At 26.1% G+C, this 14,325-nt stretch overlaps 1 protein-coding gene across 2 annotated transcripts in view; it reads left to right on the forward strand.

Moving 5' to 3' along the window:
* LOC126898545 (piwi-like protein Siwi) overlaps window positions 1-14,325 on the forward strand; it is a 29,463-nt gene that overhangs the window by 12,691 nt on the left and 2,447 nt on the right. For both annotated transcript variants that reach the window (XM_050672707.1, XM_050672708.1), the window contains exons 7-17: window positions 11-187; window positions 494-649; window positions 706-851; window positions 5,702-5,810; window positions 6,157-6,446; window positions 6,517-6,671; window positions 7,917-8,041; window positions 9,820-9,988; window positions 12,538-12,662; window positions 12,725-12,876; window positions 13,228-13,375. In XM_050672707.1, coding sequence (XP_050528664.1) covers window positions 11-187; window positions 494-649; window positions 706-851; window positions 5,702-5,810; window positions 6,157-6,446; window positions 6,517-6,671; window positions 7,917-8,041; window positions 9,820-9,988; window positions 12,538-12,662; window positions 12,725-12,876; window positions 13,228-13,375 — 1,752 coding nt within the window. The remainder of the gene's footprint in view (window positions 1-10; window positions 188-493; window positions 650-705; window positions 852-5,701; window positions 5,811-6,156; window positions 6,447-6,516; window positions 6,672-7,916; window positions 8,042-9,819; window positions 9,989-12,537; window positions 12,663-12,724; window positions 12,877-13,227; window positions 13,376-14,325) is intronic.

Consider the following 14,325-nt stretch of genomic DNA (forward strand, 5'->3'; position numbering starts at 1 on the left):
AATGTCTAAGATTGATCTAGCACAATATAAAATTCAACTATGGCCTGGGTATGAAACTTCGATTGCTAAATATGAAAATGATATATTATTGTGTGCCGAGATATCTACTAAAGTAATGCGACAAGAAACAGTTTTAGATTTCTTTAAACAGTGCGCTGAAGATCGAAATAGAAATCCTGATTGGATGGTAAGTTTTTATAGCTAATTTTTAGGTAAATGATTCTGTGTGATAAATAAATATGTAAAATTTTGCTTTTTATTAAATTTGAAGCAGATTAAGATCAAAATAAAGAAATATATGGATGCTTTTCTTCTTATATAATATATTCCTATGTATTAAAAATTAAATCATTACTAGAATTTATATTTTAATTAAAAAAAAAAAATCTTGTGTCCAATCAATTAAATTACTAATGCCTCATTAGTGTGGGGTGGGTGGGTAGGGCTATATTTTGATAATTCTGTTATATTATTGATCCTGTTATTTTTTCAGATTACTTTTAAAAATGGAGTAATAGGAACAACTGTAATGACAAAATATAATAATGAAACTTATCGTATTGATGATATTGATGAAAATTCAGACCCTTCATCAACATTTAGCAAAAAGGATGGTTCAAAAATGTCTTATAACCAATACTACCAAGAGGTATCAAATAACTTTTTTTTGTACATTACCCCAATATACTTAAATTTAATTTACAGAAATGGAATATTACTATTCGAGGTGGAAGACAACCTATGCTTATATCTAAAAACAAGAAGTCTGTTCGGCAATTTGGAGGCGAAGAAGCTATTGTATATTTGGTTCCTGAGTTATGTATCATGACAGGAATTACTGATAAAATGAGGTTAGTATAAATTGAGAATTTAAGAAGAAAAATAATTTTGTGTTTATAATTATTATTCGAAACACAAGTTTTTTTTGCAATTTAATATTTAATAATAATTTAGTATTAAATTGCAAATACATAAGATTCTTGATAAGTTCAAGATAAAAGAAAATTTTTTCAATTTGGGTTTTGAGTATCTATGTCTTTTGGAAAAAATTTGATTTAAAGAGTTGAAAAAATTTTTTTGTTCATAACACTTAGCTGTACACAAGTAACTGGTTCTGTAGTAACTGAACTTTATTAGAGTAGAAACATTTTATTTTTATGTTGAGTGAGTTATAATGGCTTCTTCAATTTATATATTTTCTGTAATTTAATTGTTTTATATTTGTGCAGCATATTTTATAATATAAATTTAAATTAAATTAGTATTATGATTATTTTGTAATTACGTACTGATTCATAAAATAAAATTTTAAAAACATTTTAAATAATTTATCCTTTGGACTGTTTATTATGCCATAAATAATAAAACCAAATTTAACCGTTAATTTTAGTTTGTTTTTTTATTAGTTCAGTGATGTGATATATAATAATACTATAAATATTTATAGGAAATTTATATTTCTCAATTTTATAATAACTATTAATCATCAAACATATTTTATAATAATTGAACATATTTTAGCTTCGATGCAATGCTGAGAAGGTATTAATTTTATTATAATGTTTTAATTTTTTTATTTTGTGTTACCACCTATTCTCAGGTCTCACTAGACCGATTTTGATGAATAATATGTCAAAAGATCACAAATTGTATCTAGTTGAAAAAAATTCCCTAAAATTCTAAAAGTAAATTACAATTTTAAAAATCTGTAATTTTTAACAGGTCTTAGGTATTTTCCGACATTTTGTATATTTTTTTTGAAAATCTGATTTTTTACTTGTCTACAGAAAAGATTCAAAATAGCAACTTTTCCACAAAAAATTAACTTTTAAAAATGTTCAGAAAATACTAACATTTATATATATNTTATAATTGAGTTATTTAATATTAGAGGATGCTAACACATAATTTTAAAAAATACAGGGTTGGGCAGAGGAACCTGACACATTTTAATAACCACTTGCGCGGCCGCTATTAATCGGAAGAGGTTGAAACTCCGGGAAAATAAACTAGACACTTAAAGGTTTTTTTTGTTTATTTACCAAAAATTATATCGGCTAAATGATGGCCGTTACAAGCAATACAATTTTCGAGGCGTTTTTCGAAATTATCATACACTTTTTTCAACATCGCTGGCTTTATTTCTGCAATTTCTCTCCTAATATTGGCTCTCAGCTGGTCCAAGGTTCGAGGTTTGTTAGCGTAGACACGTTGCTTCAAATAGCCCCACAAAAAGAAGTCGCACACTGAGAGATCGGGCGAACGTGGTGGCCATGGAAACTCAGTGTTGCGAGACAGCAGACGGGTGCCGAATTCTTCGCGTAGGAAATCCAACGTCTTTTTCGCCGTATGGCACGTGGCGCCATCTTGTTGAAAGAGGGTGCGACGAAACTTGCGTTTCTTCTTCAACTCCGGTATTAAGAACGTTTTTAACATCTCCAGATAGCGCTTCGTGTTGATTGTTCCTTGAAAGAAGTAAGGCCCCACTATTCCCCACTCTGCAACTCCACACCAAACAGTCACGCGTTCGGAATGTAACGGCTCTTTGACTATCTGCTGAGGATTCTCCGTAGCATAATAACGACAGTTTTGTTTGTTTACTGTCTTGTTCAAATAAAAATGAGCTTCGTCGCTAATCATTAAAAACTTACGGTCAATTTCTTCGTTGTCCAACAACTCCTTCATTTCTTCTGCGAATCTTAATCGAGCTGCATAGTCGGTATATTTCAATTCCTGGGTTATGAGAATTTTGTAGGGATGAAAATTCATCGCTTTCAACATTCTGCTAAACGATCAACGAGACATTCCGAGAGCTTGAGCATGTTTACCGGCAGAACGGCGTGGACTTCGTTGCAAAGAGGTGCGAACGCGTGTCTCATTTTCAGGGGTTCTTACCGTTCTTGGTTGCCCTGGAGGCTTTTGTTTCGTGGCTGTGGCTGTTTGTCGGAAGTTTTTGACCCACAGATTCACAGAATTACGAGAAGGAACCGGATCTCGTGGACGAAGAGAATATTCAATACGAAAATCGCGAATTGCTTGAACGTAGAACTGAGTTATGAAAAAACGCTCGCAAACGAACGCGCGTTGTTGCGGCGGCCACTTCTCCATACTGGAACTGTACTGATATGTAAACATAAACCTTCAACCATCTATTTTTTGCTCTCGGAGTTACAGCGCCCTCTTTTCACTTAGCCCCTCTAAGTGAAAATTACGATTTTTTAAAATGTGTCAGGTTTTTCTGCCCAACCCTGTATATATCTTTTTTTGTCTCCCATAACGATTAGGATATCCCCTCTAATTTTTTTTAATAGCTTTATCCATTTGTTTGTATTCTTCTTCTATTTGGCTATCATTACTGTTGAAAATTGGCATATAAATTTGTAATATAATTATGTCTTTTGGTTTGACTTCTATTTTGACAAGAACAATTCTTTCACTGTACTGTACGTATTAACTTAACTTTCTTTCCAATATCTTTTCCAAGTATTATGCTTACTCCTCTTCCAGGATTTTCAGCTGATGTACCTGAGTTTATAAATGTATATTCACCACTCCATATATCTCCAGCTTCAGGCCATTATATTTCTGAAAGTCTCAGAATATTGTAGTTCATCCTTGCCATTCCTATTTTTAAATTATCCAATTTACCTCATTGTATTAGGGTTCGCACATTCCAAGTTGCTATTTTTCTATCTCGTCTATCTTCCTGAAAGATACCTCTGGAATCTTATATTTGAAAGAACATGTGTCATTGCTGCTACAAAGGAATGTAGAAGCGGTGGTCTCCATTTAGCAGTGTAACCATCAGTTATATGGCTGCCATATTTACTGATTATTGCTTAATGTGTAGCTGTTTTTATTTCTAAAGAGGTTACCTGCGCCTAAATTCAATATTGTAAGAGCTCCTGCCCTCAAGAAGTCCCATTTTATCACCTTTTATGACAGGCAGAGACAACTGTTGGTCTATAGTTTGCCCAATCACCAGGGAAACTCTGTGTGTATTTGTACCAGTCTATAATATTCCAATTTTTTTTGGTAAAATATTACTGTAAATCATTTAAAAAAAAAAAAAAAAAATTATTTTGGGTTTCATATAAATTTAACAATGAAATTTTACAATTAAAACTAATTTTTATATTACGCTATATTGAGTATATTTTTTTAACAAATTTTTTGTTTGTTTTTTTTTCATTTTCAATCTGAAACTAAGAAGTTATTGGTCTTGTGTGTCCATTAAAATTTTCAGCTATCACTGGACTAATTTTGATGATAATACATCAAAAAAACCTATTTTAATATGGTTGAACTAATAGTCATACATTGGAAATAATCCCTTAATTTTAGAAATTTAGACAAATATCTATCTACTGTAAAAAATAGCAACTTCATAAAAAAACTTTTTAAATTAATATCTCCACAAATAAGAATAAAGAGTTTTTGTTTTTATATTTAGAATTGCATAGTAAAATCACTAAAATAAAACATTTTTTAATCAGCATAGACCAAGATATACTTAGCTTAATCATGTTTTTGTGCTGATTTGAAATCTGTAATTAGTTTTTTTTCGTCTCTTTTTTTGAGATTATTACTAATTTATAAAAATGCATATTTACATTAAAATTTTTTTTTGATTTTTAATATGTTATAAATAATCCATGCAATATTTTGATTCAAAATATCATGTTTATCAAAGCGTTTCTTATGATAGGATTTTAATTACTGTTAGATATCATCTATACTTGTCCTAACCATACTGCGACCCCCCTGTGCTATGGTTTTTTTTATTTTCATACTTGTTCATTACTAATTAAAACTAATTAGAAAAATAGGTTGATAAACACATGACATTTTAAATTGAAATTTGGCATAGACTATTTGTAACATATTTTATATAACACTTATTTTTACTAAATTAGTAATAATCTCAAAAATTAGAGGTGATAAAATATATATATTATAATTTATAATTATAGATTTCAAATCAGAGAAAAATTGATCTTGGTAAGTAAAGTATATTGTTGACTTTGATGAAAATTCCTTATAGTATAGTGTAATTATTTATAATGAAAAATTATTTTCTGAAATTTGTACAATACTAAATTATTGAACATCATCAATTTCGTATTAAATTTTATTACTATAATAAGTATTTATTTATATATTGTTTTTATAATTAAAAAAACTACTATTCAGGGTATAATAAAGGAAATAGAAGTTGATATTTGGAATAATCCAATATTTTCTAAAAAATTAAACACTGTCAGACATACTTGTCCCAACTATGCCACATTATTGTGCTGCTGTTTTTTTTTTTTTTTGTTATTTATAATTTGTTATGCGTGTATATTTTGTTTTTTTAAATTATGATAATTTATTAGTTAATGTGATAATATTCCAATGTACAATGAATAAGGAAGTAACTCAAAAAATTTGACTTTGTGATTATGAGGTATTTGGATTTAGGTTTTACTCCTCTTTTAATAACTTTTTCATCAAAAATTTTGTTTGAATCGGAATTAAACTACTTAGAAAATTGATAAACATCTGAGAATAAATTGTATTTTTATATTATATTTATTTGTTGCTCATTCTATATATGCATTAAAAATATAGAATAAATTTATTCTATACCTGTCAAATAAATAAACTCATTTGAATTTTATGTATTATTCCTTCTAGTTTTATACATTTTTTATTTCAGAAATAATTTAACTTTAATGAGAGATATGGCTGTGCATACACGTGTAGATCCTAATGAACGGGTTAAACGTTTAACTAACTTTGCTCACCGGCTTCTTTCTACACCTAAAGTAAGTTAAAGTGGCAAGTTTTATTAATAAATAAAATAAAATATCAATGATAGTACTTAATGAACTATAATTTTAAACTTTTAGGTAATGTAAATTAAGTAACATCTAATTTTTGGTGGTATACGAGTATCAATCCTAAAATTGAGTACCACTTATAAAATATTATTTTTAAATTATATTAAAATGTTTGTTTTTTGTTTTGTATAGTTTTACAGTTAAAATAAATTTTGCATTCTTAAATTGAATTTTAGGTGCCTTTTATGTTTATAAAATTATAGTTATATTTCTTAATTATTTATATTTTGTATTATGTAAATCAAGTTGTTTATTTTTACTTTTTTTATAGTCTGTAGAAGAATTAAAGAAGTGGAATTTAACTTTGGGAAAAAATCTAGTTGAACTTTCTGGTCGTGTTTTACCTCCAGAAAAAATCAAAAGTAATACTAGAGATTATGATGGAGCTTTGGAAGCTGATTGGACTAAACAATTACGTTTTTTACCTATGTATACTTGTGCTTTGATGAAATGTTGGGTAATTGTCGCACCTCAAGATTGCATAAGAGATGTTCAACCTTTTGCTGTCAATCTTGCTAAAGCTGCCCAAGGAATGTCCTTTACTTTGCCTAGGCCAATTTTGTATGTATAAGAATTTTTGAAAATTTAACGAATATTAATATATTGCTATATAATGATTGTCTGCTTTTAGAATTCCCATGAGAGATGCCCGGTCTCAATCATTTTTGAGTAGTTTAGAACAAGTTATAAATGAACACAATCCTACTATGATACTTTGTGTTATCCCATCGGCAAGAGGAGATATTTATAGTTTAATTAAACGTAAATTGTGTGTTGATAGAGCAGGTAAACTTTTAATTAGTCATAGTTTTTTTTTTTTTACAAATATACTAAAGAGATGGTGTAGCCAAGCTAATGGGTTGTGGATTGACGGGTAAAGGGTAGCGGGTAAGAGTGCTTATTTTGCAAATGTCATCATGAGTTTGCAGCATGGTCATTGGTAGTTATATTTGTTTAGTCAGAGATCAGTTCAGTAATTAGTGTCATAATCCTCACCAAAAAAGAATTAACCATCTATCTTGGAGTATTTAAGGCCAAGAAACTTTTTTGGGGGGTCGTAATGGTTCTTAATGTGCTGGAAAAGTGAATAAAAACAAATTATTGTAATATATACAAGTGGAACAGATCTAACTGACAACTCGTATAACTTATGATCTACATAACATTTTATACTTTTTTTTTTTTCAATTTTTATAATATAGAATTATATTTAAAATATGTTTTAAATTATTTTTCGCAATTACAAAAAATATTTTAAAAATGAATTTTTTTAAGATCTGAAAATAGCCATTTTATAGATAAGTTTTATAGAAAAATTTTGTTACAAAAACTCTTATTTTAATTCAGTAGTTTGTTTATACAGCATTTTGAAGTTTGTTAAATTTTGATTTTTTTTACAATTTTCCTATGATCTCATATGTTAGTCCATATTATGTTAAGTACGGAAATAAACACTTATTATGTTATTTACTAGTAACAGTACGCAATTTCTTTTCCATGAATATTATTAACATTTGTAATTGACATGAAAAAACAAGTAGTAGTATATTTAAGATTATTAAAAAAAATTATAGAAACATTGCCTAAAACATGTTGAATTTTTAATTAAATAAGTTCATATATCATAAATTTAAATGTGAATAACAGTGAATAAGTGCATTTATTATGAAATCTCCTAACAAGGAATACTCTATAATAATATGATTACAATAATAGAATCACACAAATTAATAGTGTTATCACTTTTAACTTGGCTAACCATGGAACACTCGTAGTTGACATACGATAATGTTTCTAATTTTTGTAATAAAGATTAGAGGTAATCATTTCTGTATAAAGCGCGTTAAACGTTATTATTATCCATGTAAAAGAAATCACGTACTGTTACCAGTTAATAATGTAATAAGTGTTTACTTTTGTACTTTACATAATATGGACTAACATTTGATACCACAGGAAAATTGTATAAAAAATCAAAATTTAACAAATGTAATATTTATATTATATTTATGTAATATTAAATACTTTTAGTTCCATCTCAAGTAGTTCTTTTAAAGAATGTTCAAAAAAACAATATGTCTGTTGTTACCAAAATCGCAATTCAAGTTAACTGTAAAATTGGTGGTGCTCCTTGGCTTGTAGCAATTCCTAAAAAGGTAAATCATTATTTCAGGTATTGCTTTTTGTTTAAACAGTTCTAGAAATACTTTCTATGATAGATTAATGAACTATACACATGAACAAAATATTTTAATTCATAAAATTATAACTAGCTCTTATTACACTGCACAAAAAATCATATTTTCTGTGCCAAGCTAACAACATGATAGTAGATTCTGAATGGAATTACATCACTAACTCTGAATCTGGCCTTAGAATTTTATAAAATTTTATTAATGAATGTGAAAAAAACAGTATTTTATGTATTAATTGGGTTGTATACCCCATAACCTAAGTTAAATGCAAAAGTTAAGCTTTAATTTTTGTTAAATAAATATCAATAGAATTTTAAATCCATATGTAGTGGCTTAAACTTGACATATAGATCTCAAAAATTGCAAGTACCTCTTAAATGTAGCTCATTAAAGATTTATATGGATTTTTAATGAGCAATTAATTATTTAATTTTTACTAATTAGTAATTATCTCAAAAATTAGAATCAACTTGAAAATTCTAAGGCCAGATTGAGGATTAGCGACTAAGTTCTATTCAGAATTATATGTTATATTAATATCATATTGTTTGCTAAAAAAAGAGTTATATTTCTAATGTTTATGTTTTGAATATTCATTTATATAATTCAAGTAGTAGTCTTGAAAGATAGTGATTGATTGGAAATATTTCAAATAAGCTTAATATAAAATAAAGATTTATTAGAAAATTTAATCAGTAAAGTTTATGAAAAAACTATTTACAAATATTTTTATTCTTGCTAATATCTGGAATTTTTAACTCAATTTAATAGATAATATACACTCAGTCATTAAAAAAATACTTGATCGATAATGAAAAACTAATTTTTTAGTATTATTTTCATGAACAATGATTATTTGAAAAAAATAATGGAAAAATAGTTTTTAAAATTAAGACATTGGCTATTATTGAGTTTTATTGACCACATTCGCCTCGATTCTAGAAAATGCTGCTGAGTGCACCTGATCATCACATATTAGAAATACATACATGTTCCCCACTATATATATATATATGATAACAAAGGATACTCATGAAACATGTTTTAAAAAAAATTTAATTAGGTTTACAATGGAAATTTTATCATATACTGAACAATGAGAAATTTACCGTTATTTCTATATTTTTCACATTATGGCTGACATTCACTCTGAATATAACACTAGAAGTAATTACTAATAATTTAAATAGTTATTAATAGTTGATTGGAGATTCCTGAAAATTGACAAACAGATGATATGTAATCAGATGTGCTTGGCTGCATTTTTCCAAGTTGAGATGAATGTGACCAATAAAACTCAATAATAACCGATGTTTTGATTCAAAAATTATTTTCTCTGAATGTATGGAGAAACCATTCATTGTACATGAAGAGAGACTGAAAAGTCAAAAAATTGGTTTTTCATTATCATAAGTCAATTATTTATGAGTAGTAATATACGTTATCATCTAAATCAATATTAATCATTTTTATTATTTAAGAAAAGTGTCAGTTTATATTTTATAAAAAAAAATAATTAAGGTAATTTGGACATAAAAACATAAATAAATTCATATTTTATAAGACTTTTTAAATGTACAAGCATTATGACTTGAAAGAAAAAAAAATTGCAGTAATTTTTGAGCCTTCTTTATTTGATAGTTGAAATGTTGAGTGTAAATGATGATGCAACTGAACAAACCTTTGAATAATTAGTTTTATTATGCCGTCATATATTCATATAGTATTGATTATTACAGGGTATGATGATAGTTGGTTTTGATGTTTGTCATGATTCCCAAAAAAAAAATATTTCTTATGGTGCGCTTGTGGCTACTATGAATGATTCTCATACTTCTTACTTTAGTTGTGTTGAACCCCATAATAGTGGCGAAGAGTTATCCAATCATTTTGCAGCTGGCATAAGTAGTAAGTAATTTTAAATTATTTGAAAAACTGTGATTACACTTTTATATAAATCAGTTTATTTTCTAGTTTTGCATTATTATATTTGAGGTTGAGTATCACTATATTATGTTTAAAAACCTTCTATTGCAAATAATAGAAATTAAACATTTAGAAAAGTTTAATTTGAAGGGCTTAGTTCATCAAAATGAATTAAGTTCAATTTTTTATAATTTTCAAGAGTAAGAATTTTTAACAAAAAATTGTTTTTAAAATAATTTTCTAAATTAAATATTCCTACAAATAGAAATGTAGAACTCGTTTTTGTACTGAGTTAACACAAAAATTATTTCAAAACTAACAAAACAGTATTTTATCAGTAACTTATCTGGTCTTGCAGCTTGTCTCCTTCAATTTAAAAATATTATTGATGAATATTTTATTTTTTGTACATTTGAAAAATGAATACAAAATAGTTATTTTATTGTATCACTTTAACTCTTTTAATATCTAGTTTTTTTTAGCAAGTAGAGTTTATTGAGTTTCATTAACTTTTTTTTTTTTAATCGATAATCAAATATTTTATATTTTATTAGCAGCCATTTGTATTGAAAACAAATGATTCATATAAATATTAATATGCATGCGTAAATAGTATATTTTTTGATAAACTGAACAATATGAAGTATTATATGATACAATGTAGTTAAGTATTCCAAAAACTTTATTTATTAAGTGCTATTATTATCCAAGTACCATTTATATATTATTAAACTAAAATTGATGAGTAAAAAAAAATGTTTTTTTTTTTTCATTTTTATCATTTGGCATAACATTGAAATATTAAAAAAAAGACAAATATCCATCATTAAAATTAATATGAAACCTAATTATATAAACTTAAATTTGATGTGTTAGTATATCAAACAAACAAAAAAAAAAACCTTTTTGGGATTGTAACAAAACCATCAGATTTACAAAATATTGAATATCTAAAGTATAAAATGCAAAATTTTGTACATTTTGGAAAAATGTCCAAATTTTAATCATTTTATTAAAATTCAGTTGAGTAACCTTACCAGCAATCTTACAAAAATATCTTAAATTTTTACAAACTTATTTTTTTTACTATAAATATTAATTATATGGTTGGTGAAAAAATTCAATTTTTTTTTTAGCTACATTGTTGGTGGTGTACATATATGCTGTCTGCATTCCATACACACTATGTATTAAAATTTGTAACTCAATAAGTATTAATTTTGATATTGTTATTGACCCATTAAAATTTTTTGTAAGAAAATGGCTTAAAGTAAGAAAGGCTTGGGGTAACAAAAATTAATTGTTTCGTACACAATTAATGTTGTTAATTTAACCGCTATTTATATTCATTAATATATATACATTTATATGTATTCATATATTTTTAATTATTTAAAGTATGATTCGTATTGGTCATACCTTTTAATGCTTGCATGCATATGTTATCTCCTTTTGGACTTCATCAGTTAGAGTTTTTATTGTGAAATACCACTTTGTTGAATATTGTATAGCAAATTCAGTTTTGATGTTTGTTAGATTCTTGATATCCATGAGAATAGAAGTAATCTTTATTTGTACATTTTGTTAATAATTGTTTTTGTTCTAAAATGTAAAAATTTTTATTATTATTTAGTTAAGTCTTAACTAACATCAGTTAGTACTCATAAGATCATTTGTTCTCCATTAGTATTTTAATATAGAAATATAAATAATTATTATCTGATCACTCTAAAATGCCTCTTTTAAATTATTTTTATTTTTCATTCATTTTAAATTATAGATAATATGTGATGATCTCCTTTTAAGTTTAATTAAAGGATCATTCATATAATTAGTTTTATATTATCTGAGAATTAAAAATGGGCAAGCTCAAATTTTAAGAATATTGGTATTACTTAAGTAACATCTAATAATAATTTAAAATATTTAAAAAAATTTATTAGGTAGCCTTAAAGATAAAGTAGAAGAACAAAAATCAACCATTTATAAAATTTAATGTGTAAGTTGTAATAAATATTTACAAATAAATTAAACATAGGTATTAGGCTTGCAGAACACTTCAAAAACATTAAAATCAACAAGTTGATAAATCTGCTGTCACTAAACATTTACTGATACATAATTGAATTAATTAAATTTACTCCTTTAAAACCATAAAACTAATAATAAATTAAATAATTACAAAACTTAATATAAAAGAGGTAATAGAAATGTTTAAAAGTAAAATTAATTGCAATGCTCATTTCAAAATTCATTATTAAACTGATGTATGTTAACTGGCAAAATGTGACAATAGACAATCGGTTATATTATAATTTAGTAATCGGGTCACTAAGATTTTATAAAGGAGTATTTTTTGAGTTAAATATTTTTAGGTAATTTATATTTTTAATTAATATCAACCACAAGTGATCAATTTGTATTATATTTTTTCAAAAGTTATTTGTCATATCTTTGTGACTCGTTCTGTACATACAATACTATTTTTAATAATTTAATTATTAAATATTTATTTTATTTTTTAATTTTAGAGGCATTGGCAAAATATAAGTTGAAAAATAATGGACAGTTGCCTACTAGTATTGTTATTTATAGAGATGGTGTTGGAGAAGGTCAAATTTCATATGTTCATAAGACTGAAATAAAATTATTACGAGTAATTATTATTTATAGTTTAATGCTAGAAAATGTATAATAACTTAATTATTTGTATTTTAGGCTGCTACTGAGCAGTTCTATGGTCCTGTGTCAGTTCCTTTGGCATTTATTTTAGTAACTAAGCGGATAAGTGCAAGATTCTTTACAAAGCAAGGTATTCAAAATCCTCAAGCTGGTACAATTGTCGACAGTGTGGTGACTGATCCTACTAAGTGAGAGCTATATAAATTGTTAAGCTTTATTTTACTTCAAGAATGTGTTTACAGATTGTTATTTAATCCCCTTAGTCACACTGTTATCTTAACAAATATTGTTATTTTGATATTTTCAGTGAACAACTCTTCTGTAAGTTTCATTATTAGATGTTACAGATAGTCATGAGATTCAAATTATTAAATGTTTAAATATATTAAATATTTGAATATTATAATATTCAGTTTTTATATTCATTTAAATTGTACTTATTTTATTAGTTGTCTCTAGATTTACTTATATATTTTTGATAAGCCAACTGCATTATTCTATTTTTATTTTTTTATTAACTTAAATTAAATAATTTTTAGATATGATTTCTTCCTTGTATCACAACATGTACGTCTAGGAACCGTCACCCCTACACATTACACTGTAATTGAAGATACATTAAGGCTTCCACCGGATATAGTTCAAAGATTAACTTATAAATTATGTCACATGTATTACAATTGGAGTGTAAGTATTTTCTTCTATAATAAATCATAGAAAAATTGCCATTATTAGAAACTTAATGATGTCAGATTTTCAAAAAAAAAAAATGTATAAACAAAAGGGCTCAGTAAAGTTTTTTTGGGAAAATTATTTTTGGCATATTATGAATGTTTAAAATTTTTATCAAAAACGCTCATTGATGCTAGCATTTTTCAATTTGAATCTGAATTTACCTGATCTACCTAAAGGTATTCTTGGAGTATCCTGAAAATTTTGTTGAAATTTGTTGGTTTTTGACCAAATTATGGCCTTTTTTTTAAATCCACGTACATAGTTATTAATAAAATATGATTTTGGTTTACGCATGTCAATTTTGTTTAAATTTTATGATAGTTTATGTATTTTTCACTAATAACACAAAATTTAAAGATTGTTATAAATGATAATTAGGTTTTCTTATGCCTACCTGTTATTTTGAGTTAGTAAGATATTATGAAGTATAATTGTGAATATACCTGAGTATTTTGTTGTCATATTATTTAATTTAGAAATGGGATTAAATTTCTCGTAATCTGGTTTTGGAATAATACTTTTTTGCGCAACACATTTAGTGCCTGATGTAGCTGAGTACTTCTACCAGAATCAATGGCCAACCTATAAGGACAGCCTAAAGGCCTTGTGAGTACCCGGTCTTGAAGCGGTTCCCCAACTTGATGAAGCCTAGTATAAAATAAAAATTTTAAAATATTTTCTTTTCATAAATATATAAAAAATTAATATAATAATTAATTATTATTAATAATATATTATAATTCTATATATAAATATTAATAAATTAAGCTATAATTTAGGTTCATTATGTTGGTTTATTTATAACTTCACATTTTTCACCATAGCCATTAAAATATAGTATTTTTTAGCTTCGATGCGAAGCTGAGAAGGTATTGGTTTTACTAAGATGTGTTTTTTTTTTT

Source organism: Daktulosphaira vitifoliae, unplaced genomic scaffold (assembly GCF_025091365.1).
Source record: "Daktulosphaira vitifoliae isolate Bord-2020 unplaced genomic scaffold, ASM2509136v1 Scaffold_2, whole genome shotgun sequence".
Classification (NCBI taxonomy): domain Eukaryota; kingdom Metazoa; phylum Arthropoda; class Insecta; order Hemiptera; family Phylloxeridae; genus Daktulosphaira; species Daktulosphaira vitifoliae.